Genomic DNA, 24,767 nt, shown 5'->3' with positions numbered 1-24,767 from the left:
TCCACTTTGCTTTGAAACATATAACATTATGACAAATGACAAAGAGTGGCTTACATATACACAACAAACTATGATGCAGTGTAGCATAGGCAGGTGTGGTGTGAATAAGTGTAACTCACGTTTTATCTCAACATCTTAAGTCCATTTTTAGAAATGCTGGAATGTGTCACAACGATGTACATTCCTGAACAGGTGATTTCTGCACAGTGAACTCTTTGTTTCAAACACTTCATTGTAAATTTCACAAATTGAAACCAAAAGGCACATCACAATGTACAGGCCTTTATTAATGCAGGACTAACAATGGTTACATCATCGGATACCTATTGGGCACAATCCTGGGAATGCTGTCAGATACACTTTTTCTACTTTTTAAAGGCTAACTTGGGTCTCCAATTCCCTGAGCTCCTCCATTATGGACAATCCATACCCCTTTATTTACCTTCACCAAGACCATGTGCTTCCTCACAAACTTTGACTTGCACCCTGAAATGGTGATGGAAGTCACAATGGCTTTGGCTGAGGATCAGTGTTGAGAAACGCAAATGAGGCATGGCCGTCAGAAATCTTGAACTCTTTCTCCCGAATTGATAGTTTACTTCTCACTCTCTCTCCACACACCGAGATTAGCATTATCAGTTAAAATCATGCCTGGAATTCATTTTAAGATTTGTTACACCCGAAGATTATAGATAAAACATGAATGATGCAATTGATTCATAGTGCTGCCTTCAAAGTCTTGTGCTAAAGAGTTCATTTTCTTGCGAAACGTGGACAGATAAGTCAAAAATTTTAGCAATTTCTTGAAAAGTTAATGCTTGACATGCAAGATATCTTCTCGAAGGCTTGGTGACAGTTATACTATGACCCACAATCTTTTGTTGTGGTGGACCAAGGATATTGTTCCATTTATGTAGTGCAAATTAGTAATCATTGTTAAAGTAGGTAAATTTTCACAGTTACAATGAATTAGAAACCAAAATATTACAAAAAATTCAAATACAAGATATAAACAGAAGAACAAATCAGTGAAGCAAATGATTTAACTGACAAAATATCAAAATAACAGATCAAATTTAAAGTAATGAAAATTGGAAGAGTTCTATAAAGGGTGGGTGATCTGTTCAAGCCACTGCCCATATGATTAAAGCTAATATTTATCCCTGTGCATCCAAAATCAGACTCAGGCACTACAGATCTAGAAACTTATTATATCTATATTGAATACTTAAATGTGAGAGCACTTTGTGAGTTTTGTCAAGAAGCTGCAGCTGGATTGGATCATTAGGAAGATGTTGAAAAATCATGGCACAGTGATTGATGCATAGTAATTTAGTTCTTTCTCTTTTAACATAGCAACATTGGTTAGTAATATAATGAGTTAAAAGGGAAAAAAATCTAAAATCAATCTTTGTTGAATGATATTCTTACATTTGGCAACATGACATTATTTTCTGGCAGAATTTGAACAGAAATGCCATTATTAATCATGGCCACATTGTTATATTCACGACAGCACTGTTAACGTTACAGTTCCCTTTTGCCGTTTCAGAATAGCAACAGCCTGCTCATGAGTGACACCCTCCAAACTTTCTCCATTTACGGCTAAGATTTGATCTCCTCGTTTTAACCGGCTGTCATCTGTTGCTGCACCCTGCAAAAAGACAAAAAAGAATGAAGTTGGATTCAATTCGATTTTTCGCTTTTGCACATTTTGATTTTAAATGAATCAGCTCCAGTATTACGATAATTTAATGGGCAAATATTGCACCTTGTTAATACCAAAATGTGTAGATCAGTGAAAGGTCCCCATCATCAATCTGACGCAAATAGTTTTTGAAAATAGTTTTCTTACACACATTATGACAATCAGATGTTCAAAATGACCATTTAAATCAAATATTTGAACGAGTAGCAGTAATATAATCCGGGGAACAAAGAAGAAAAGTAAGAAAATGTCACCTGTGCTCCTTTGTTCCTGCAGAATTATGTTTAATTTATGGCCAGTGCTCTCACAGTTCTGGCTCTGCCGATAGGGCTGTTTTTTATGAGCAGAGACCTGTCCTGCTTTAGGCGCAGACTTTTCGACATGAGGCAGGAATTAGGAGATGGGACCATTTCCATGTTTTCTCCAGCCTGCCATGAAGCATTAGTTACACTGGGTTGGGGTGTTAATAATCCAGACACCAGAATGTTCCCCAGTAGAATTACAGCATTACAGAAGTGGGCCAGAAATGGCAAATCAACAGCCAATGTTGTGGCTCCTGTCTGTGTAGGGAAAGTGAGAGGATCTCTCTCTTCAAAGTAACAAGGAGAGATGGAGAGATGGGACCTGGGATAGGGTAGGCTAAGTTACTTCATTTTCATTGCTTCTCTTAAGTTTGTTTGTCCAAACTACTTTGCACTCCAAGATAACAAAGTGTGAAGCTGGATGAACACAGCAGGCCAAGTAGCATCTCAGGAGCACAAAAGCTGACGTTTCAGGCCTAGACCCTTCATCAGAGGATGCTGCTTGGCCTGCTGTGTTCATCCAGCTCCACACTTTGTTATCTTGGATTCTACAGCATCTGCAGTTCCCATTATCACTGCTTTGCACTCCTGTGGTTTTGAAAAGTGCTATTCAAATACGAGTCTCTTATTGCATCGAAGTGCAACCTTTCACTTGTAGCTCTAAAAAACATTTTATAGTTTGTGTCGTTACAGCTACCTGGTTAGTGACATTACATTTCGTCAATATCTGCACAATCGAAGAGCTTTAAAATGCATTCTTCATCTATAATGGAATCCTCCTTTAAGCTGAATATTTTACTCAAACGAAAATCTTGTCTGCTCCATTGAAATCGTAAGTTACTTTGCAAATAAGACCATTCCAGCATTTTTGCCCCTGTTGCCACCAGGTTTCAGAATTGTTACTCTGACACAACTCTGGAAAGGGTCCGATAACACAGTGTTGAGCTGGAGGAACACAGCAGGCCAGGCAGCATCAGAGGAGCAGGAAAGCTGATGTTTCTGGTAGCAGTCCCAATCCGAAACGTCAACTTTCCTGCTCCTCTGATGCTGATTGGCCTGCTGTGTTCCTCCAGCTCCACACTGTGTTATCTCTGACTCCAGCATTGGCAGTTCTTGCTATCTCTGGAAAGGGTGGGACTTGAACACAGGCTTGCTGAACCAGACGTAAGGTCACCACGACTGCACCACAAGGGTCCTTTATAAACTTAATTTCCACCAGTTGCTGTGATGAAATTTAAACCCATGCCCACAGTATTAGACTGGGAGCTGTATTACTGTATCATTACCACTGCGCCACTATCTCCTCATTACCAGACTTTGGATAGTTCAAAGAGAAGTCATGACGGTCATCTACTTTTCATGAAAATCACTTGACAAGTTCCCTCATGATCTGACACAGCCCAATGAAAGAAGTGGACAACAACACTTTCCTGCACATGGCTTGCACCTACTCCTCCTTGGGCAAGTCAGCAGGGTCAGGAAAGAAGGTGATAGACTGACTGCAGGGTATATGCACCATTTTGTTTGCAATTCAGGACAAAAACATTTGCTCAATACTTCAGTTCAAAACAAAACCAAGTCTGAAACTCAGAGACTGAATTCCAGATGCAACACTAAACCAAGGTCTGTGTGCCCACTTAGGTACTCATGAAAGATTCCAGCACACAATTTCGAAGGAGAGCATGAAAATTCTCTCCCTTAACCTAACCAATACTTATCTCTCAAAGAACACTAATGCAAAAAGATTTGTGATCAGATTGCTGTTTAAAGGAGCTTGTTGCAGACAAATTGGCTGTAATGTTTCTTATGTTATACAGCTATTACACTTGTAAGGGACTTCGGAGTTTCCTGTGGTTTTGAAAAGTGCTATTCAAATACAAGTCTTTTATTGCATCGAAGTGCAAATTTTTACTGGTGGCTCTGAAATGTTTTACATTTTATAGTTTCTGTCGTTACAGCAACCTGGCTAGTGACTTACATTTCATCAATATCTGCACAATTGAAGAGCTTTAAAATGCATTCTTCATCTATAATTGAATCCTCCTTTAAGCTGAATATTTTTCTCAAACGAAAATCTAGTCTCTTCCATTGAAATCATAAGTTATTTAAAAAAAACCCAATCGCTCTTCTAGTTCAAGAGGCCAGGTAAGAATCAGGTTAAAATATACAAGACAATCCTTATAAAACAGTTTTGGGCATTCTTACTCTGTTTCTAGTTGTAATTGGACCCTTCAAAAAACTTGAGACTAAACTGTTGGTCATAGATCAAAAAAGCAAAAGAAGAGATGATATGAAAAGTTTCATAGCAGAAATACTTTCATAGATCAGATTAATCTGCAAAAGGTTTTGTTTACTGCAAATACATGCCTGCCTGTTGCACATTTTAAAGAAAGAGTTTAAGAATAGACAACTGTTGCTACTTTCTGATGCAATGGTTGAGTAGGAGTAAGAGAATTACAGAATTACCTTAGCAAACACAGTTTTCACATAGATTGGTAGATCTCCATGAGGGCTTCCATGTCCTCCAACAATACTGAACCCTAGTCCATCTGGTCCTTTCTCTAAAGTTATATTTGTACACTGTGGATGTCTGACAATGAAAGTATAGTTTATTCATTTGTTCATGTACACTTTTTAGTTTGTATTGTTATAATATTGTATATCCAATTTGACATGACACATTTTAACAAATTTAAAGGTGGGACAAAACCTGAAAAAGAACACATTACATCTTACGCTAACAGCAATCTGATTATTTAGTCATGCTTTTGCTTTGCAAACTAGCAAACTGGCACATCTCAGATGGCAGCGATGTGCTTCTGAGGCTTTATAAAGCTCTAGTTAGGCCCCATTTAGAATACTGTGTCCAATTTTGGGCCTCACACCTCAGGAAGGACATACTAGCCCTGGAGTGTGTCCAGCGGAGATTCACACGGATGATCCCTGGAATGGTTGGTTTAACATATGATGAACAGCTAAGGATCTTGGGATTGTACTCATTAGAGTTTAGAAGGTTGAGGAGAGATCTAACAGGAACTTACAAAATAATGTATGGTTTAGAAGGGTGGACACTAGGAAGTTGTTTCCATTAGGCAGGGAGACTAGGACCCATGGGCACAGCCTTAAAATTAGAGGGGGTAAATTTAAACTGAAATAAGATGACATTTCTTCAGCCAGAGAGTGGTGGGCTTGTGGAATTCATTGCCATGGAGTGCAGTGGAGGCCAGGACGTTAGATGCCTTCAAGGCAGAGATTGACAAATTCTTGATCTCAGAAGGAATCAAGGGCTACGGGGACAGTGCAGGGAAGTGGAGTTGAAATGCCCATCAGCCATAATTTAAATGGCAGAGTGGACTTGATGGGCTGAATGGCCTTACTTCCACTCCTATGTCTTATGGTCTTATGGCATTGATCATAAACACACTATGGGAGAATGAAGAGTTAGCAAACAATGCAAAGCAAAATCTTTTTGCAATACACATGGACATTTAAAGGAGACTTTTATTTGCTGCAGGCAGACCAGCTGCTCGCTCACTTATTGGTTTATCTGAAAATTTCATCCTCATGCATTATGAAGCGACGAAGATTTTGTACGATAGTAAAGACTATCGTCAAGTTTCTCAGGCTGAGGCTGAAATTGGGAAAGAAACCTTATAGAATAGCATAAACTTTTCATTTTTAATCTTGCTCTGAAAATAATAGCTGTGGCTTTTGGTAGGAACTTATTCCAATATTGTGAAATAAGCCACCTATAAGAATTTATTTTTCCACATAGTGAATGCTTAGGATATGGAATGCACTATTTCAGAATGTGATAGAGGCGGGGCAACTCATGAAATCAAGAGGGAATTGGATTGTTATCTGGAAGGGATGAATGTGCAGGATTGTGGGGAGAAGTTGGGAAGCAGGACTAGGTAAATTGTTCTAATGAAGACTCAGCGCTGACATGATGAGTCAAATAGTTTTTTTCAGTGTTCCAGAAATTCTGTGATAGTCCTCCAGCCTTGCTAATTTGGTAACATTCTCTCTTCTGGGTCAGAAGTTTGTCTCAATCTCTACTCCATGAGTTCAGCATATAATTAAGTTTGTTGCTTCAAAGCAATCCTTTTGGAGAATATTTTAAACTGCACAGTTGGTCTGTTGACAGGGTACAGATCACGCAATGCATTCATGGCACTATTCAAAGAGCAAGGAGTTGTTCTGATAGCAAACATAAATTTCTATCTTTAACCATTACGCTAAAATCTGGCAATTTATATCAGCGATATCATTTTACAAATAATTTTTTGACTGTAAAGCACTTTGGAATGTCTAGAGGTTTTGACAACCTTAGTATAAAAGCTAACAATTTCAACTGCAGTTTGCAGGAACTCTTTGGACCCTATTTTGCTTCAATATATGGTCGCATAATAATTTTGATTCATGCCAGTCGAAATTAATCACAACACATCATTTGCAAATTCTTTCTACTCTATTGTTCTTCGACTGCTCACTAAAATTTCCTTTTTAATCACTGAACATCTCTAATGACATTTGGATATTTGCATTATTATACTTCTGTCTGGTAAACTGACTGTGAGCAAAGTAAGCTGTCTATTTAAGAGACAAACAATTGAAATCCCATGTGAGTCAAGAGCATTGCAGATGTGAAACAAACATGGTAATAATTTATTGAGACAGGTGACAGGGGAGCCACAAAGGCATCAACTAACCTTTATTTTTTCGCATTGCACATAACTTTCATTTAATCTGGCTTACTTGTTCAGCTAATGCTATCTTGTTCTGCTTCTTGAACATTCTGTCACTTAGTTACTATCAATAGTTTGCCATTCAGGCACACTCACAATGACACACTGTAACAAAAAAAAGTCTTATGTATTTTAATTATAAGTGCTGGATAGTTTCTGGGTACCCTGTTCTTTACATAATTACCCTCGATAGAAATCAATTTAACAAAACATTGTGGAAGACAGAATTTTTGCATGCATGAAAAAACTTTATAAAAGTCTCATCTTTTAACAAAGCAATTTATAACATCCATGATTTAGCATGGATTGTCCCACATTCTCACAAGGTCTGAGCTGATTTGCCTCATACTTACTCAGGTTCTTCTGGCCGAATGTCAGATGATGAGTTCAAGTTGGAACCAGTTGACAGATTTTCAAGCTGGCTTGCAATAGCAGTGATATTCGTGTCAGCTATGACCTGAAAGTAAAACAAAAGGATTCAAATTGTTTAAAAGCAAGAAAGACAAATGACTGAGAAAGGTGGATGCAAAATGTCATCTACAAGAAACATTTCAATGCTTAAATTAGGTCATTCTTGGCAACATAACTTGCCGGAACATCTAACATTGAATCAAAAATTCATGACTTGATTACCTGCTACCTTGGGGACCTGCCGCTTACGCTACATTGCTGTGAAAGATGTTAAAAAGAGAGACTTAAATTTTTGAATGTCGAAGATTCCAACAGTGCTTCAAATGAGAAATTGAATGCCATAGAATGATATGCAATATACATGGAATAAGTATTAAATAAGCCATATGTTACATATTTAAATCTTTACATCGACTCATACAGCTGTACAGCATGGAAACAGACCCTTTGGTCCAACTCATACATGATGACCAGATATCCCAAATTTATCTGATCCCATTTGCCAGCATTTGGCCCATATTCTTCTAAACCCTTCCTATTCATATACCCATCCAGATGCCTTTTAAATGTTGTAATTCTTTCAGCCTTCACCACTTCCTCTGGCAGCTCATTCCATACACGCACCACTCTCTGTGTGGAAAAAGTTGCCTCTTTAGGTCCCTTTTAAATCTTTCCCCATTCACCTTAAACCTATACCCTCTCATTTTGGACTCCACCATCCTGGGAAAAGACCCTGTCTATTTAACCTATCCATGTCCCTTATGATTTTATAAACTTCTATAACCCTCAATCTCCAAAGCTCCAAGGTAAATAGGACCAGCCTATTCAGCTTCTCCCTATAGCTCAAACCCTCCAAACCTGGCAACATCCTTATAAATCTTTTCTTTACCCTTTCAAGTTTCACAACATCCTTCCTCTAGCAGGGAGACCACAATTGCATGCAGTATTCCAAAAGTGGCCTAACCAATATCCTATTCAGCTGCAACATGATCTCCCAGTTCTATACTCAATGCACACAGCAATAAAGGCAAGCATACCAAAATACCTTCTTCACTACCTTGTCTGCTTGCGACTCCACTTTTAAAAAACGATTCACCTTGAAAATTTTTAATCTTGTGAGCTGGCCTACCATGAAGGATCTTGTCAAATGCCTTAGTAAAGCTCATGTGGACAACATCCACTGTCCTATCTTCATCAATCACCTTTGTCATTTCCTCAAAAACTCAATCAAATTTGTGAGGCAAGATCTCCCCTGCACAAAGGAGGATAGTTACAGGTTGCAAACAGATCATTTCTCAAGTAAAATGCTGTAAGTAGAGAGTAATTACGTACTAATGATGCATATAAAGTCAAGACATCACTTCTCAGTCACTTACAGAACTGCAGTGTTTGGGTGCAAACCAGGGATAGTAGTATTGCAGCCCCCAGAGGAAACATATTTAATAACTGCAAGTTATTGCTTCTCTTATTGATTGAAGCAGCTCAGTTATATTAGTAATATTATCGTCAAGCGTGAGTTATTAGTTGTTAAGTACCACTTAGAAATTAGGTTTAATTTTAAACTGCACTACATGCAACATATTTGTAGTGTGGTTCCAACTAGACCAAAATTGCTTCTGTCCTATTTGTAGAAAACAACTCCACAGTCCTGAGATAAATAAAGCTTCCTTTAACAATTGTCATATATGATTACAGGTATTAGCTGTTTAATTCATATGTGATATTGTTGTGCCTTAACTAATTTCAACTTTCAACAGATTCAGTACATATGACCTATTGCAAGCACGGCTACACCTCAAGGATAATTGAGCTGAAGTTACGACAACAATGGGTTAAATTTTACCATGGATTTTGAGACTTCAGTGTCAGGACACACTGAGGGGTTACGTACAACAGCATTTTTACTCGTGGTGATCTCTGATGTATCTACTTCAGGGCCTGCTCTCTCATTAAGGAGAACCCCTGATACTGCTTCACAAACGTTGGGAGCTCTGATACCTCAGCAACACCACTGGGAAAGATGGGTGCCATGGAGGCAATTAAGTAGAAATCATAAATATTATAATATTATAAATACCGACAAATTCAGGAGGCTATGTCAATCAAAGAGGAAAACTCACCATGGGAATTGTTGGGACCTTGTGTACAATTCCATGCACAATACCCCCTTTTCTAGCTGCAAGGACTGAAAGGCTGCTATATAAATGCAACCAAAGACAGCCATTGCCACTGCTCGCGGCCCTCTAAAAGGCCCCAAATTAGCCCACCTTTTTTCCACTGTAGAGACATTTTTCCTGAGGCAAGACTACATTGGGGAACAATCCTGCAATTGATGCCCCTTCCTGCCACACCCAGGGTCCAGTAAAATGCCAACTTTTTTTGTCTTCAAAGCTCAAACCTGATTTTGATTTTGCATTCATAAAACTGACCAGGAATGTGTGAAGATAAGTGAAGTTCTACATTATGTGAATTTCACAGTATCAACAATAATAATGAGTTTACATGAGCATACATTTAACAATATTAAATATGACTTTAAAATAGCTGTCTATCAGTGATCGTGCACAGCTTTGCCACTTTCAGATTGCATTCGTCATCTTCTGCAATGTCAGCTGAAGATCCACAGAGGCCAAAAATGCAAACACTGCCTGTCAGTCCCAGAACTGTCGGTCCAGTGGCATAAGAAACTCATCTCTTACCGTGCAGCTCGACGAGACTGGAGACATTGTACCACTGGTTTCAGTTACCATGGCATTACTAGATCTGAATTAGATACAGTAGCAAATGCCCTGTCACATCATAACTTCTGCACATTATTTAATTAAATTTACCTTGTATTGCATAATGTCTTCTTCTCCCCAAAATTAGTGAGAGCAGCTCTTTTTCACCCTAACATAGGAGACTTGCACAGCCAAACTATCCCCAACAATACTCAGTTTTGCTGCAGTTACATGTGTACACAATGACATGTTCTCTAGCGCTTAGAATGAGATCATTAGCATTCAATAGTAGCTGTTTTATTTTGATACGTGGTCAAGAGATAAGGAAAGACATCCTGCAGAACAGCACTAACAAATTACGCAGGTACATTTCAGAGTAACACTGTATTATGAATGCAACATCACAGTTATACGTGGCACTGTGGCCCAGTGGTTAGCACTGCTGCCTCGCAGTGTCAGGGACCTGGGTTCGATTCTACCTTTGTCTGTGTGGAGTTTGAACACATTCTCCCAGTGTACACATGGGCTTCCTCTGGGTGCTCTGGATTCCTCTCTCAGTCCAAACGCGTGTACATTAAGTGGATTGTCCATAGTTTTCAAGGATGTGTAGGCTAGGTGGATTACCCATGGAAAATGCAGGATTATGGGGATAGAGTAGGGGGGTGGGAGGCTCTTTGATGGTTGGTGTGAACTCGTTAGGCCAAATGGCCAGTCCCATACTGTATGGATTCTAAATTGATTTCCTGTAGTATAAACAAAATTTAAAGCCTTCAATCCTACTGTCACCACCCCAAGAAAATTTACTTATTTTCCATCAATAGTCGAGAGATAATGTATGGTATGTTATTTATCATAAATAGTCTACAAAAAAAAGTGTGAAGTACTTACAGTTCAGTAAAAACAACAGATACACAAGTAAATTATTGCTGGACACATTAGTCTTTATAATATGCTCATTAAACTTCCAAGGTATTTATCACAAAGGGGTTTTGCCAAGAAATGAACAAAATTAAATATGAACAGAAGCTGAGCCATGGTGGGATGTTTGGAAGCCTGGTTAGAAAGAATGCTTTTAAAGATAGATGGTGAAATGAAGAGATGGAAGGGCTTAGAAAGTTCACAAAGTATATGACAGGAGCTGGTCAATTCCACTCCTGAGGTGAAGCACAGATAGGATGATAAAAAACTGAAGTTGGATAAGAGGGTGCAGGAAGGGAATATGGCTGGTGGAAACTACTGAGATTGGGCGGGTCAAAGATGTAAAATGAACTCAAATTCAATACAGAGATGGCAATGTGTAACAGTTATTCAGGATAGGCTTTTGGATGAGTCAAAGTTTGTGGAGGGAAACACAGGGAAGCAGCAGAGTTTTGGAGAAATTGAGCATACTGTTCAGTAAAACGTGAATAAATATGGCTGTGAGTTTAAGGTGGTAGAAACAGTGGACACATTTGCTAACATGAGGGCAAGCAATTTTGGCAGTGGGTAAGTTGTGGGGTTTGAGCAGGGCTGCAAAGTTTTTTCCAGTCTAGCCCAGGTTGAGCAAGGGAACAAGACAACTCAGTTGGGACTAGAGCTCATGTCAAATACTGAAAAAAAGAGTTTTTGTCATTTAAATTGATGACAGTAATTTTTTCCACATGATTCATGCAACAGATCCTGTTAAGTTTAAAAAAATGCAACTTACAGAAACAAAAAATGAAAATCAAAATCAGTTGTGGAAGCAAGGTCATTGGGGTCATTTAAGAGACTGCTGGACATGTATATGGTCACAGAAATTTGAGGGTGCATACATGAGAATCAATGGTCGGCACAACATTGTGGGCTGAAGGGCCTGTTCTGTGCTGTACTGTTCTATGTTCTATGTTCTAAATATTAACACCAGTAAATAAATGGAGTAAACATAATTAACATTGTCAAGATTTTTGTTTATTTTTGATTTCAGAAGTATGATCCCCAAGACACTGATTATAAAAGCAAGAAAGAATTAGTGTGTAGAGGGTAAAAATGCTTTTCAATGGGCAAAGAGGTTGCTTTTAGCAGAGCTGTGTGGTTTGTACACAACACAGTCGACAAACACCCTCAGCCTTTCCTTATCTCAATACTACACCTGCTATACAAACAGATTAAATCATGCAATAAGCAAGCAAGCCTACAGACACTGGGTTTTGAAGGTGGTAATTGCTCCCTAGAGACCCTAATCTTTAGTTAACACAGCTTTTAAAAATTCTTTTAACATCCTATTGAAGAGAGACAGATAATCAACCTACATTCTTGTCATCTGCATGAATAAATGTATTATCTGACCTTCTGGTTTAGGATATGGCTAGAAAGCTGATAACAAATATGTGTTGTTAACTAATGACAAGCTACTATGGATTATCTACGAAATACATACACTTCAGAACAATTGTAGAAAATTTTAAATGCTGCACCAAACACTCCTGATTAAAGTCCTGTAAAACATATGGCTGTAGTGTTGCTCTGAAGACCTGTAGAAACATTGTATTTAGGGTGCTCTGCAGCTTTGTTCATTTAACCTTACACTAATGTGCTGACATCAGTGGGCTCCTCTGCCCCACGAGTTTTAATAATGTGAAAAATGTAACTTTATCCCATTTACTCTCACTTCCTTAATAAGCTATGTTAAGAGTGTTATTGTTTGAGAGTTATTCAAGGAGGATGAGGCTGGCACACCATTCTGTAGACAGGGAAAAGTGTTTTGCACATTTGTGACTGTACACTTTCGAGAACTCAACATAGTGCTACTCAAATGCCAGTAAAGACTGTATGAATGAACAGGTGGGTGGGTGTTTGACTGAATGGTTTAGTGAGTGAATGAGTCAGTTAGATTGGTGGTGTAGTGAGTGACTGAATGGGGCAGTGAATGGATGAGTGGATGAGTGAGCAGGTGGGCAGGTGAGTAAAGGTGAGTGGGTGAACAAGTCTGTGATAGGGTTGTTCAGTTGCAGGGAGGGTGGATGGATGAGTAGGTGAGTGGTAAGTCATCAGGAAGGTAAAAGGGTGGTGATAAGCGAGTCAGCAGGAGATAGGAAGGTGGGTTGATGGACAGGTCAGGGGGAGGGTAGGGCGGTGGGAATCATGAGCAATGGAAAGGTAAGTGGTTGAAAGTGTGTGAGATGTAGTTATGTCTGGGGTGGGTGAGTTTGAGAGAGTGTAGATGGGTGAGTCAATGGGTGTTTGGTCAGTGGGAGGGCAGGTAATTCCATAGGCTTACCCAGATGACTCTACTGAACCCTGAAGACGAGTGGGGTGGAATGGGTGTTACGAACAGGGGTTGGCCTGGGTAGGATTTGGCAGCATGGGCATGGTTTGCCAGGCAACTTTGGAGAAAGGAAATGTGAGCATTAAATCCCTAAGTCACCAACTAATTTCAGGAAGCTCAGGGATAATCAGTGTCAAGTGGTTCATAAGGAACATAATGGTGTCAAACTGCTCGCAGATGGGATTCCCATCTCAGGGTCTTCTTGCATTAACTGGGGACGTGTGCCAGACAGAAGAAACACATTCAGGTACTCCTCCCTGACTCTCCAGGGAATCCCCTGCTCCCATTCGAGTGGACTGTACTAGGTTTTGCCTATCGTCAAGATTCATCAGGAATGTTCTGCTTGGATGAAATCTGGAGTGTCTGCAGAAACTATTGAAACAATATGGTCAGGGCCTTCAGCAAAGAAAGGCAAAATGTGGGTGGCACAGCTGTGAGAGCAGCAATTTATCGGTGAGAAATTCTAGTTATGATTGCCATTGAATGAGTATCTTTACACTTTCCATATTCTTGATTTATTTGGTATACATTTCACTGAGAGCAGACATATATTAGACCACTGATTTTAGTGGCTGTATAATTTGTGCCGGGGCTCCATAATTGCATTTGCCATTGCTGCTGCTACAAAATTCTCCACAGACACCAGAATATTCTCTCATGGATCAGTTTGTTAACCTAACTAAGTTGTTAAATTGAGCCCAGCATATGTTTGCATTGCTTCTTGTTGTATTATTCTTCTAAGAAGATTTTATTGAAAATACAATTATAACCAATAAAGCTTAAACCAAGAATTTCTGTTATTTTAAAATACAGTTGTTATCTGCAAAGCTTTATCAAACTAATAATAGGATGGTTCGTTGACAACTGATTTTTTTAAGAGCGACTTCATTTCTAATCTATTATTATAAGATTCATTATATACGTTAAAACTGCAGCCCTCTATTATTTTTGCCATGTTTGCATTTAAATCATTAGAGCCAGAGCTCAGCTGCTATCACTATTGACTTTTTGATAAAAAAATACAAGACTTCATTGAAGAGCAAGAAAAACGCACCTTAGGGCCAAAAGGCATTATTGTTCAAGTGTCATCGTTACACTTGTTAGAATTCATACAAGTGCGCACACGATCATTAGGACTGTGATGTGGGTGGCACTGAAATATCTAGATACCAACAGATCTAAAAATTGCCAAATCCTGAGAGATTCATACAAACTGGAATCCTTATCCCCTCTTTGACATGGTAATGTTTGCCAGCAGTACTCGACCGCTTTTGAATGAGAGTTATCTACTGGATGCAGCTGCTAGAGCCATTATCTCAGTACCTGAAGGATAATGCTTCCGTAGGCATTCTTCAACAGATTAACTGCTTCCGCATGAGACAGTCCGTCCAAGGGTTGGCCATTAATGCTGACAATTCGATCCCCAACCTAATATTGAAAAAGCTAATTAATTGTGAGTGAAGTTAATTTCAAATAGGAACTTAACACTTTCAGAACAGGAAAACAGCATTTTGCACATTTTGAATTGGGTAAAAATACCAATTTGTTAACAAGTTTTATTGTAATTAACTATTCATCAACACTAAAGGAATGTTTTTTTTCTGAATTAAGCTTGTGGCACAATGTGTTGCAGTCATGAGTACACATAATGACAATAATTTTCCAAACTATACTCCCAGAAAGTAAGGTTATGTATTTTGAAAGTGTGATTAGATTAGATTAGATTAGATTCCCGACAGTATGCATCTAAAACTAATTTAAAACAAACCCCTCTGAAAATAAGATACCAACACCACTGAAATCTAATGATTTGTTTTAATCCATAAAGGTCATTGTAATTATGAAGAGGTTGGTCAAAAGTTCTTTGTAACAAAATTGACAGTGATCACATGAATCACTAGCAATAGGCTACAACAGTAACATATAGCAGGGTCTATAACAGTTCAATATCTGAACTACTGAAGTTAAATGCTTGCTGTGCAATTTTTCTCAAATATGCAAAACCAAATAACAGGTTTGCATTTTTGTTGAATCACAGAATCCCTACAGTGTGGAAACAGGCCCTTTGGCCCAACAAGTACACACCGAACCTCACAGCATCCCACCCAGACCCATCCCCCTCTAAACCACCTAATCTACACCTCCCTGAACACAATGGGCAATTTAGCATGGCCAATCCACCTAACCTGCACATCTCTAGACTGCGGGAGGAAACCGTAGCATCTGGAGAAAACCCATGCAGACACAGGGAGAACGTGCAAACGCCTCACAGGCAGTCACCTGAGGCTGAAATCGAACCCGGGTCCCTGGCGCTGTGAGGCAGCTGTGTTAACCACTGGGCCACCATGCCAATTTTTATTGCACCTGAGAAGTGCATGAGCAATCAATAAGAAGGATATGAGTGACAGAAGCCTGATGTGTCAGGTCCTTACTCCACTACACAGATTTGAGATTTCCAAGGAATTACCTTTATGGTTTATAATAGGACAATGTTTGCAAAAGGTACAGGCCCAGCCTAACATTCCAGCGGTGCAAAATGGGGCATTCCTGGCATTATGCCCGATTTTTCTGCCCTTCAGTTTTTTAGGACTGAAACTTGCCATTGGGATATATGTTGGCACTTTGCAAAAGGTTCCATGTGCAGTTCAAAGATGATAGGGAAATAAATGGTACGACTGTTTTTTAAGGATATTGCCATCCCACAGGATCTTTGTAATCTGGCTATCTGGTGCTGTAACTTAGAAAAACAGCTGGAGACCCCTTATACTTGCAGCGAGACTCTCAGTCTGTTTATCCGACACCCAACTCCATCCTAATGCAGTGCCATGATGGGGAATGCAAATGGGCCTGTAAACTATCTGGGTGTGAAGTAAACTCTGATGCTTTCCTGATTTTCACTCTATTAACAAATACCACACATCATCCCATGATTTTTGTATGATATCAGATCTGCATATTTTATCATTTTAATTGTACATTACAGCGCATTTTGAGATCAGTGGGTATTAGTCTGTTCAATCATGAAGCACATAGCAAACCACTTTCCTGAAATATCTTTAATACCATAAAGAAGTACATCTTTTTTTTAAGAAATGCTCCAACTAAGGAAATAATTAGCTTTTTCCTGAAAACATTTAGTAGTTTTGAACACAATGTCCAACTGTAGCTCTTTATCACCACCACCACCACTACCACTAACCCTTCATCTTTGCATTACGGTTTTGTCTTTTTGTATGAATATGAAGTTGTGCATTCTACAGGAACAAGTCTTGAGGAACACAGCCAATATATTGGTCACACATTTCCTCAGAGATGCTTCAGTTTGACCACAATTACTATGCTGGAAGTGTGCCAAAACAGTGCCATTGTATAAAGTATGTATGCACAGAATACTTGTTGACAGATTTTCATGTTTTGGTATTAGAAGTTGTGTCATCACCAGGTGCTTGACTGACAATTGGCAAGATTGCAAAATGTGAGATTTGAGGGTGCCAAGGAGATTTGTTTCACAAAATGCTTCAATGAGCCATTGTTTAACATTTAGCTCAAAATTATTAAATGTTATCTGTGTAATGTAATGTAAAACATGAGCCCAGATGTTCCAGTCAGTGGCAATACTCTGCTCTTTGTCATTGCCCGTTGATGAGCTAGTGATTAAAGCAAGAACTGAACGCCTCAAAGAAGCTACAGAATGCAACATAACTTTGATAGGAGATAGTAATTTGTTTATAAATGCAGGTTATCATTTAGTATTTCAGTTTTAAGATGCCCAAGACATTTTCTCAGCCCCAAGTTGAATTGCCTACATTTAACTGGGTCTTCTGCTCTTGGATGAAGAAGAAATGGGCCAGTGTACCCTCTCTAATGCAAGTCCAGTGGGTGCGAGATAGTAAAATGGAAGATAAGACAGGCCCTCTTTTACATTGTACTGTTGACTGTTTTCAGATAAGTTTTTTCTAAGAATTGAATGGATTGATGAAGGTATATTGAGTGGGTGGTGGAGGGATGAGTGAGGGAATGAGTAAGGGAGTGGGTGAGTGAGTTAGTGGGTGTTGTGGTTGTATGGCCATCAGGTTGGTGAGGTTATCAAGTGGAGCGAGCAGTTGGTTTGGGAGTCTGGTAGCATGGGCTGGGTGGACTGGTGTGGAGTATTTGCATAGGGGTGGGGAATTGCTTTGGTGGGATGGTGGGAAGAGAGTTAGATTGGGTCAGGACTGTTTTACTGTTGGGGGTGTGGGAAGGGTGTAATTGGTTTGTTGTGGTGCAGTTAGGTTACTAATTTCTGAGACAATCCATTTATTGAACAGTGTATCACTTTCTAGCTAAGTATCCTAGTGCCACATTTCTGACTAGGTCTCCAACACGGAACTTGGTATCAGAGACATTTGTGACGGGTGCTGTCAGCCTGCTGGAAGTTTAAATTTTCTGGGCAATTACAAGATATGCACGTCAGATCTTCAGTCAAGTTTCAATGTGCAATACGGACACTAGATATTCAAAATTCTGGCCATGGTTTTGAAATGTATTAGGATCTCTTATTCAGTTTGCTACTTTGCCTTCAAGTTAAATATCTGTTTAACTTGGTGACTAAATTTGCTTTTTCAGCCATGCAGAGACACTGAACTGTGGTCAGGTACTTGTGCACAGGAAAGGAGAGAAATGCAAAAATCATGCTTTGCGCTTTGCTGCACATTTTTAGCGCAACATTTTGAGGAGTAAAGATGTAGGTTGCCTGAAAGATGTTTTGAATAGAGATGGTGCAGATGGTTAAGGTGGAGAAAGGCACAGTGAAAAGCAAAAATTCAGTTTAACATGCAGGGATTGGTAATATGAAGTATGACATTTTAAGAAACCTGCTGCCAGACTAATTTGAAACAAAATATAGAACAATTAAAGAATGAGCATACAAAACTGAGCAAGTGGCTTAACTTTGAATTATGCATTAAAAAAGCGCCCGGTTTCACAACTGAAAAAAAAATCACCAATTTTTACTGGATCAAGTGCAATACTTTTATTGCAAATAATTAAATAAACTGTATTGGTTTTTATGATGTGGTTCAGTACCAGGTCAAGGATGCCACCTGTTGTCTGTTATAAACCGGCCATCAAAGGTTACATTTAGTATAAACACAGAGGCCTTCCGTTTGTGAAAAATGACTTTATAAGCATTGAAAATTGATTTTCTGAACTGAAGGAAGTTTACCTTTGTACAGGGGCTGCTTGGTTCTACCATATTGTCCCTTCAATTCAGTGGCAAGAGAATAGGAACTTGTATGAACTCAACCTACCTTATTGAGACAAACATCATCTAAAGGTTGAAACCTGCTACTGCAGGACATTATTTAGTAACAGTACTATCCAAATCTAATGAACACTTATTAAAGTGGCTGCAACAGTGAAAATAGTGAAAAATGTAGAAGCAAGTAAAAAAGGATAGAATACAAACCAAAGAATAAATAAGCGCTGCAGTGTAGTTCAAGTTAATTTTGGATCGGGCAGCATGTGACACCTTCATTGAATTAAAGCTATTTAAACAAATGTATGGCATTACTTCACAGATCAAGCAATAAAGGGCCCAGACAGGAGATCTCTGAAAATCTTTTTTGCTTTTACAAGGTGTGGCTTTGCAGAATAAATGCATCCAGCCTTTCTGACGATGATAAGACAAGGTCTGGATAGAGCTTGAAGACCAGTTCAAGGAATGAGTCAACTTCCAGATTTACAGACTCCAACTCACTTCATACAGACAGAAATCCAAGAGCCTATAGATAACTCTGTTGGAAGGCACTGCAGCAAAGAACATGAGGGTGATATCTCCAAGGAAGAAACTCTCAGAGCCTAATCAAATTGGTAATCATCTCCACACCAATGGAAGTCTCCAGAAAAGATTTTTTAGGCAAGATAAAGCGCCATACAATTGAAGCTTTGTTGGAATATAGATATCAGGCAATGGCTTAGTGGTGTTATCACTGGACTGTTAATCCAGAAACCCAGACAACGTTCCACCACAGCAAATAGTGGAATTTGAATTCAGTACAATATCAGGAATTATGAATCTAATGATGGCCATGAATCCATTGCTGATGTCAGAAAAACCCATCTGGTTCATTAATGTCCTTCAGGGAAGGAAACTGCCATTATTCCCTGGTCTGACCTACATGTGATTCCAGATCCAGAGCAATGTGGTTGACTCTTAACTGCTCTCTGGGCAATTAGGGATGGGCAATTCATGCTGCCTGAACAGTGACGCCTTCATCCCATGAATGAATGAAAAAAGCTGCTGACAACACTATTGCTACACACAGCAAATTGTACCAAACCAGCAAGATCCGTGACAGATATGATTTGTCGTACCTATCAGGCATTGTCCACCTCACTCCTGCAAAGCATAGGTCACCGAAGGCCATTGGGCATGCACGTGCAGAAAGTTTGGTTTCAAAAGCCAAGCCAGACCATGGGGGAGAAAAGCAAGTGACCAACAAGATGGCACACCACAACACATATAACGAAGAGAGTCTTCATTAAAAATATGCATAAACAGATACATTTCGAAGTGCACCACTAACAAAATGAAAAGTAAACCTCAGAAGTCTTTTCATATTGCCAGCCTCACGGAGGATATCAAGACATATAAAATAATCAGAGGGTTAGATAGGGTGGATAGGGAGAGCCCTTTTCCTAGGATGGTAACAGTGAGCACGAGGGGGCATAGCTTTAAATTGAGGGGTGAAAGATATAGGACAGATGTCAGAGGTGGTTTCTTTACTCAGAGAGTAGTAAGGGAATGTAACACTTTGCCTGCAATGGTAGTAGATTCGCCAACTTTAAGTACATTTAAGTCGTCATTGGACAAGCATATGAATGTACATGGAGTAGTGTAGGTTAGATGGGCTTCAGATTGGTATGACAGGTCGGCACAACATCGAAGGCCGAAGGGCCTGTACTGTGCTGTAATGTTCTATGTTCTATGTTCTAATACCCATATACCCAAATTATTTATTTGCATGGCTTAAATGTGTCCTGCATTAGTTCCTTACGTCTGTTCGTTTGTTACGTGCACGGGTCGTTTCTCATCTATATTGATAACACTAATCAACAAGCGCATTACGCTCGAAGTAACAGATGGATTTTGCCCGAAATTTAAAGAGATTGGTAAAACAAGTAACCAGCAAAGAGTGTTGAATAAAGAATGTGGGAAGTCACTTGTGCAAAGAGAATTAGAATGGAAGAAAAGAATAATTTTATCAACAGAAATAAATAGAGGATGAGCCACTGATTAATGCATAGACAGAAAGACGTAAGGAAATGACAGAAAGAAACCAACTTTAACAGGAGATTATAACTTGCTCATAAATGCAGGTTATTGTTGAATATCTGAGTTTGAAGATGCCTGAAGCAATGACAAATTATTCATTTAAGTGTTTAAGAGGAGAGATCTGGAGGTGGGTAACATTTACAACAAGGTTATTAATGGCACAGATGTGCTGAGGGCAACAGTTAATTATGGATGGCTTCATTTTAAAGGGATGGAAAATCTGCAAGTTGAAAACAGCAAGCACATGGTTGTGGCATCTTTATGTGACTTGCTGTTGGTAAATTCAGGCAACAGTTGCAAGAGTAAAAGTAATTACTGGTCTTAATTATGTTTAAACAAGAGAGATCAGAGGGAAACTGTAAAAAGTCATGTTGGGATTTGCCCACTACCTCGAAATTGAGCATATTTAGCACTTCTCTATACCTTGTCCTTACGCTCAAGTAAAAAACTTAAATTTTGCATAAGTTTTATCTGTGGTTAATTAACCATCTTAGAGAAGTGAATCAAGTCGATAAAACCTTCACAGGCCAAATAGTTCAATTCCACATTGGGACAAGCTAGATTTCTGGGAGGACTAGCCTTTGCCCTTTCCATAATAGCTTACACTTCTAATTTAGAATGATAGAAAAGTGTTTTAACAATACACTAATTAGTAAGAAAGTGACACTATAATTTAAAGTTTAACAGACAAAAATAGAATCTTTTTTGTACTAAAAGCATCTGTTTTGCTTTGAGAATCAGTTGGTCTTCCCCAATGACGACGCTGATTTTATAATGTTGCATTCAATTATAAAACATCCACCATCAGAAATGAATGTTGCATTGCACTAACTACTGCAGATTTATGAAAAGGCAAATGCCATCCTGTTGACTCACCTTTAGCTTTTGAGTCCGCGCTGCTACTCCGCTGGCTTGAATCATGGCAATGAAGATAGGCACATCACCTAAAGGGCTCCCCTTTCCTCCTGCAATGCTAATTCCCAAAGGATCATTTGGCCCCTGAGATAAAGGTAAATAATTCTGTGAATAATTGGGCAAAAGACAGTTTGAACTGGAAAACAAATCAACCTGTGCTTATCTTCCAAAATGCTTTGGAGCCTGGGTGAGTTTATCTAAAAATACACTCTGCTCAAAGTTACTCTCTCCGATCAATTGGGTCTAATGTATGGTATCAGCTGTTTCACACAGAGTAAGCTCTGTAAGTGAATTCTAAGTTGAGTCTGTCTGCATGACTTTAAACATAAATGTACGATGTAATATATCACTCATAGCATCTCACTGATGTCAATCTTACTTCCCTTCTGTCCACGAGTGTTGCTTCAGAAAATGAATTGTGCTTTCTGAAACCTCAGCATGATCTTCCTCTGTGAAAATGGTTTTCGATTCAAAGCATAACTTCTGTTTAACAATTAATATAGAGCAAATGAAAATATTGGATCTCAGCTGCAAGCGTCCACTGGATGGTATTACAAGCAAAGACAACAAAACCATTGAGATTTATAGTTATTATAACAAGGTCAGGCAGGTGAACCTACAGGATATGAGTTCACTGATTGGGGCTATTAATCTGGTCCAATCAGGGAGCCCTCCCGGCTGACAGACAAGAACAGGAGTGTCAGACATTCTGTTCACTCTGAGAGCTGGCCCTGAGGGAGCTGGATCAGTGTCAATGATTCTTTACATGTATATTAAGGGTGACTTGGTGACTTGATTTTCAGTCATGGGTCACAGTATTGAACTGCAAATCTTTGGCAAAATAGTGAATGAAAAGCAGCTAAATAAGTCTTCTATTGTGACTGCACAAAGAACCAGAAATGTATCCTTGCATCTACTCTCTGCCTTTTCTATTTTGCCTTTCTTCTTTTAAACAATGGCTATCCCTAAATTCACGTTACCAGTGAAAGTTGACAAAAACAACCGGATCTAAAGTTTAAATGTCGGATATCCATATGATCTCTGAGTTCCAAAGTTCAGAAAAAAAATCACAAGTTAAAGTGCAAGGATAAACAAAAAAAAATTGGTAAGGCATAACATGTGAAAGCCTGTAAAGAAAAAATCCAGAATAAATTTCAGATATAGAAGTGCCAAATGAAAACTTGGTGGTGGCTGAAAAATAGATAGGGCCCATTGGAGGATTGATAGAAGGAAAATAACAGGAAGGAGCAGCAGCAAGACTTCAGGGTGAGGGAGTGAAAGAATAACCAACACAAGACGCTGCTGCTTTACGCCATCTGCTTTTCTCCAATTCACCTGTTACTTGCTGAAAGCTTCATACAAACCCACGTGAGTTACAGACTGGATTACCACAGTATTATTTTCACAATAAGGACCATAGCTCCAAAGAGTTGGGGAGACTTCACAATAGATCTAAAATAGTATACGAAACTGGATCTGAAGTCTAGCCCTCATTTCTAACATATCTATTTTGACAGGTAGGGAATCGGGTTGGGCTGTAACTCATATGGGGAAGGTCTAGGTTTTGCAGTACCATTTTGAGATCACTGCCAAGTTCAACAGATTCCATTTTTGCTGGAGTGAGGACATTAATGTGCAGGTGAGCCTTGTAAATTTTAGATGTAAAAATTATAAAAGGCAGATAATTTCTGTCGGTGTCATTTCATACATCTCCATTGCTCTGATTCCTATTTCTCGTGCAATTTTCCCGATGCCTCACCCTAGTATTGTTAGTTATGAGATCTCATCACTCTTGCTAATCTCTCCTCTGGTTCAGTTCTTCTGCTTTGATTGTCGTTTCATGTGATTTTTTAAACAACATTGAATCATTGCCTGAATACTTTAAGTAGTACATAATAAGTTGCACTTACTCTTGTTATTTCCACAGTTCTTAGTCCCGTATCTGAACCTGAAAGTTTCAAAGTGAGATTAAACTCATTATTAGATGTTATTAGTTGTATTTTGTTGACTGATGCTGACAGTAAGTTAAATTATATTTTCCAAATGTTCAGAAGCTACAAAATAGCATTAAAAATCATCTTGAGCAGCAAGGTTATAATTCCAAACTTGTAAAGTGCATATTACAGTTTCATAACCATAATGTTTATGCAATGTGTAATCACATTATCTTTTGGTACACATTAAAATACATCATTCAGATGCCACAGGGCAGAGAATAAGCAGATCTTACTTGGGATAGTTCCAATTATTAAAAGCTAATATTTTTCTCTGTCATTTTTGCTCTCTCCTTTTCCTTTGAAGAGAAAATGTATTGGGCTGAATTTTACCAAAATTCGGCTAAATGTCAATTTCAGAGAGTTTCATGGAAGGTTTCTTGCTGTGAGCTCTAGCAAGTTATTTTACACAATTGCTTGCAGCTCATGTTAACTTGTATGCATTGCGTTACAATGGCACCTCGCTTGTGCAGTTATGCACTCACCACCATGTGGAATAGTCACTGCTGCTAGTAATTCCTGACATTCCAGCTGAAAGACTTTGCTTTGCCTCTCAGCTATTAGTAAAATTAATTTGTCATGTGGAATGCTGTGGTTCAGTGGTTTGGGCTAGGATTTTTAGTTGACACAGCAGGCCCATGTATGAAGTCCACATAGCATTTTGTGATAATAGAAGACCGGCAATGTAGCAACCTGTTTAATTTGAAGGACATTGGATTGCACAAAAGTGGATATCCCTCCTTCAGACAAAAAGAAAAGTTTCTCTGCCCACTCTGTATGTGCAGTTGCCATTTCCATTTCCATTTTGCTTTTGCAATTTGGATGAGGTTGGAAGGCAACACAGGTCTTGCTTCATGGTGTGAGTCACAAGATTAGACTCTTTGACTAGGTGACTCCCCAAAACCTTTACATTCCTTTCTTCCTTGGCCTTGATCTTTCACATATTCCCACCTAGCCATTCATGAGTTTGCTCATCTCTCCACTTTACCCCATAGTGACAGCCACGCAGTGTCCCTTCAATTTAAGCCAGGATGGTTATAACCATTGATGAACCATTGCCCCTGCCAGGTTCTTTCATGTCCAAACCTTATGTTCAGTTGCCCCCTTTGTAATGATTGTCCCCTCTGCACTCCAGCACACTGTCTCCAATCCTCAGAACTGACTTCCACAGCATCCCACCACACCAGTGATCACCAATAACACACCTCTTCATTTTTAGTGGATAGACCCTTGATTTGTCTGTGGCCCAAATCCCCATCAATTTAGAGAGTCAACCCTGACTAATGAGAGACTGGGCCCCTGCCCAATTTCTGTGCATCTCTGACTGAAGCATTGTGACTCCCGGATCTGACTAAAATGGGCCACCCC

The 24,767-nt window shown here is 39.1% G+C and overlaps 1 protein-coding gene across 4 annotated transcripts in view; it reads right to left on the bottom strand.

Moving 5' to 3' along the window:
* Window positions 1–266: 266 nt before the first annotated feature.
* The window catches only part of patj (PATJ crumbs cell polarity complex component), a 347,670-nt gene continuing 323,169 nt past the window's right edge, over window positions 267–24,767 (bottom strand). For all 4 annotated transcript variants that reach the window (XM_059647917.1, XM_059647916.1, XM_059647919.1 and 1 more), the window contains 6 exons: window positions 23,316–23,353; window positions 21,367–21,489; window positions 14,499–14,603; window positions 7,112–7,215; window positions 4,477–4,600; window positions 267–1,654 (listed from right to left, as the gene is read on the bottom strand). In XM_059647917.1, the coding sequence (XP_059503900.1) occupies window positions 1,508–1,654; window positions 4,477–4,600; window positions 7,112–7,215; window positions 14,499–14,603; window positions 21,367–21,489; window positions 23,316–23,353 (641 nt within the window). In that variant the 3' untranslated portion in view covers window positions 267–1,507. The remainder of the gene's footprint in view (window positions 1,655–4,476; window positions 4,601–7,111; window positions 7,216–14,498; window positions 14,604–21,366; window positions 21,490–23,315; window positions 23,354–24,767) is intronic.

Source organism: Stegostoma tigrinum, chromosome 8, assembly GCF_030684315.1.
Source record: "Stegostoma tigrinum isolate sSteTig4 chromosome 8, sSteTig4.hap1, whole genome shotgun sequence".
NCBI classification, from domain to species: Eukaryota; Metazoa; Chordata; class Chondrichthyes; order Orectolobiformes; family Stegostomatidae; genus Stegostoma; species Stegostoma tigrinum.
Note: the sequence above shows the minus strand (reverse complement) of the source record. Positions and strands in the feature narration are given on the sequence as shown.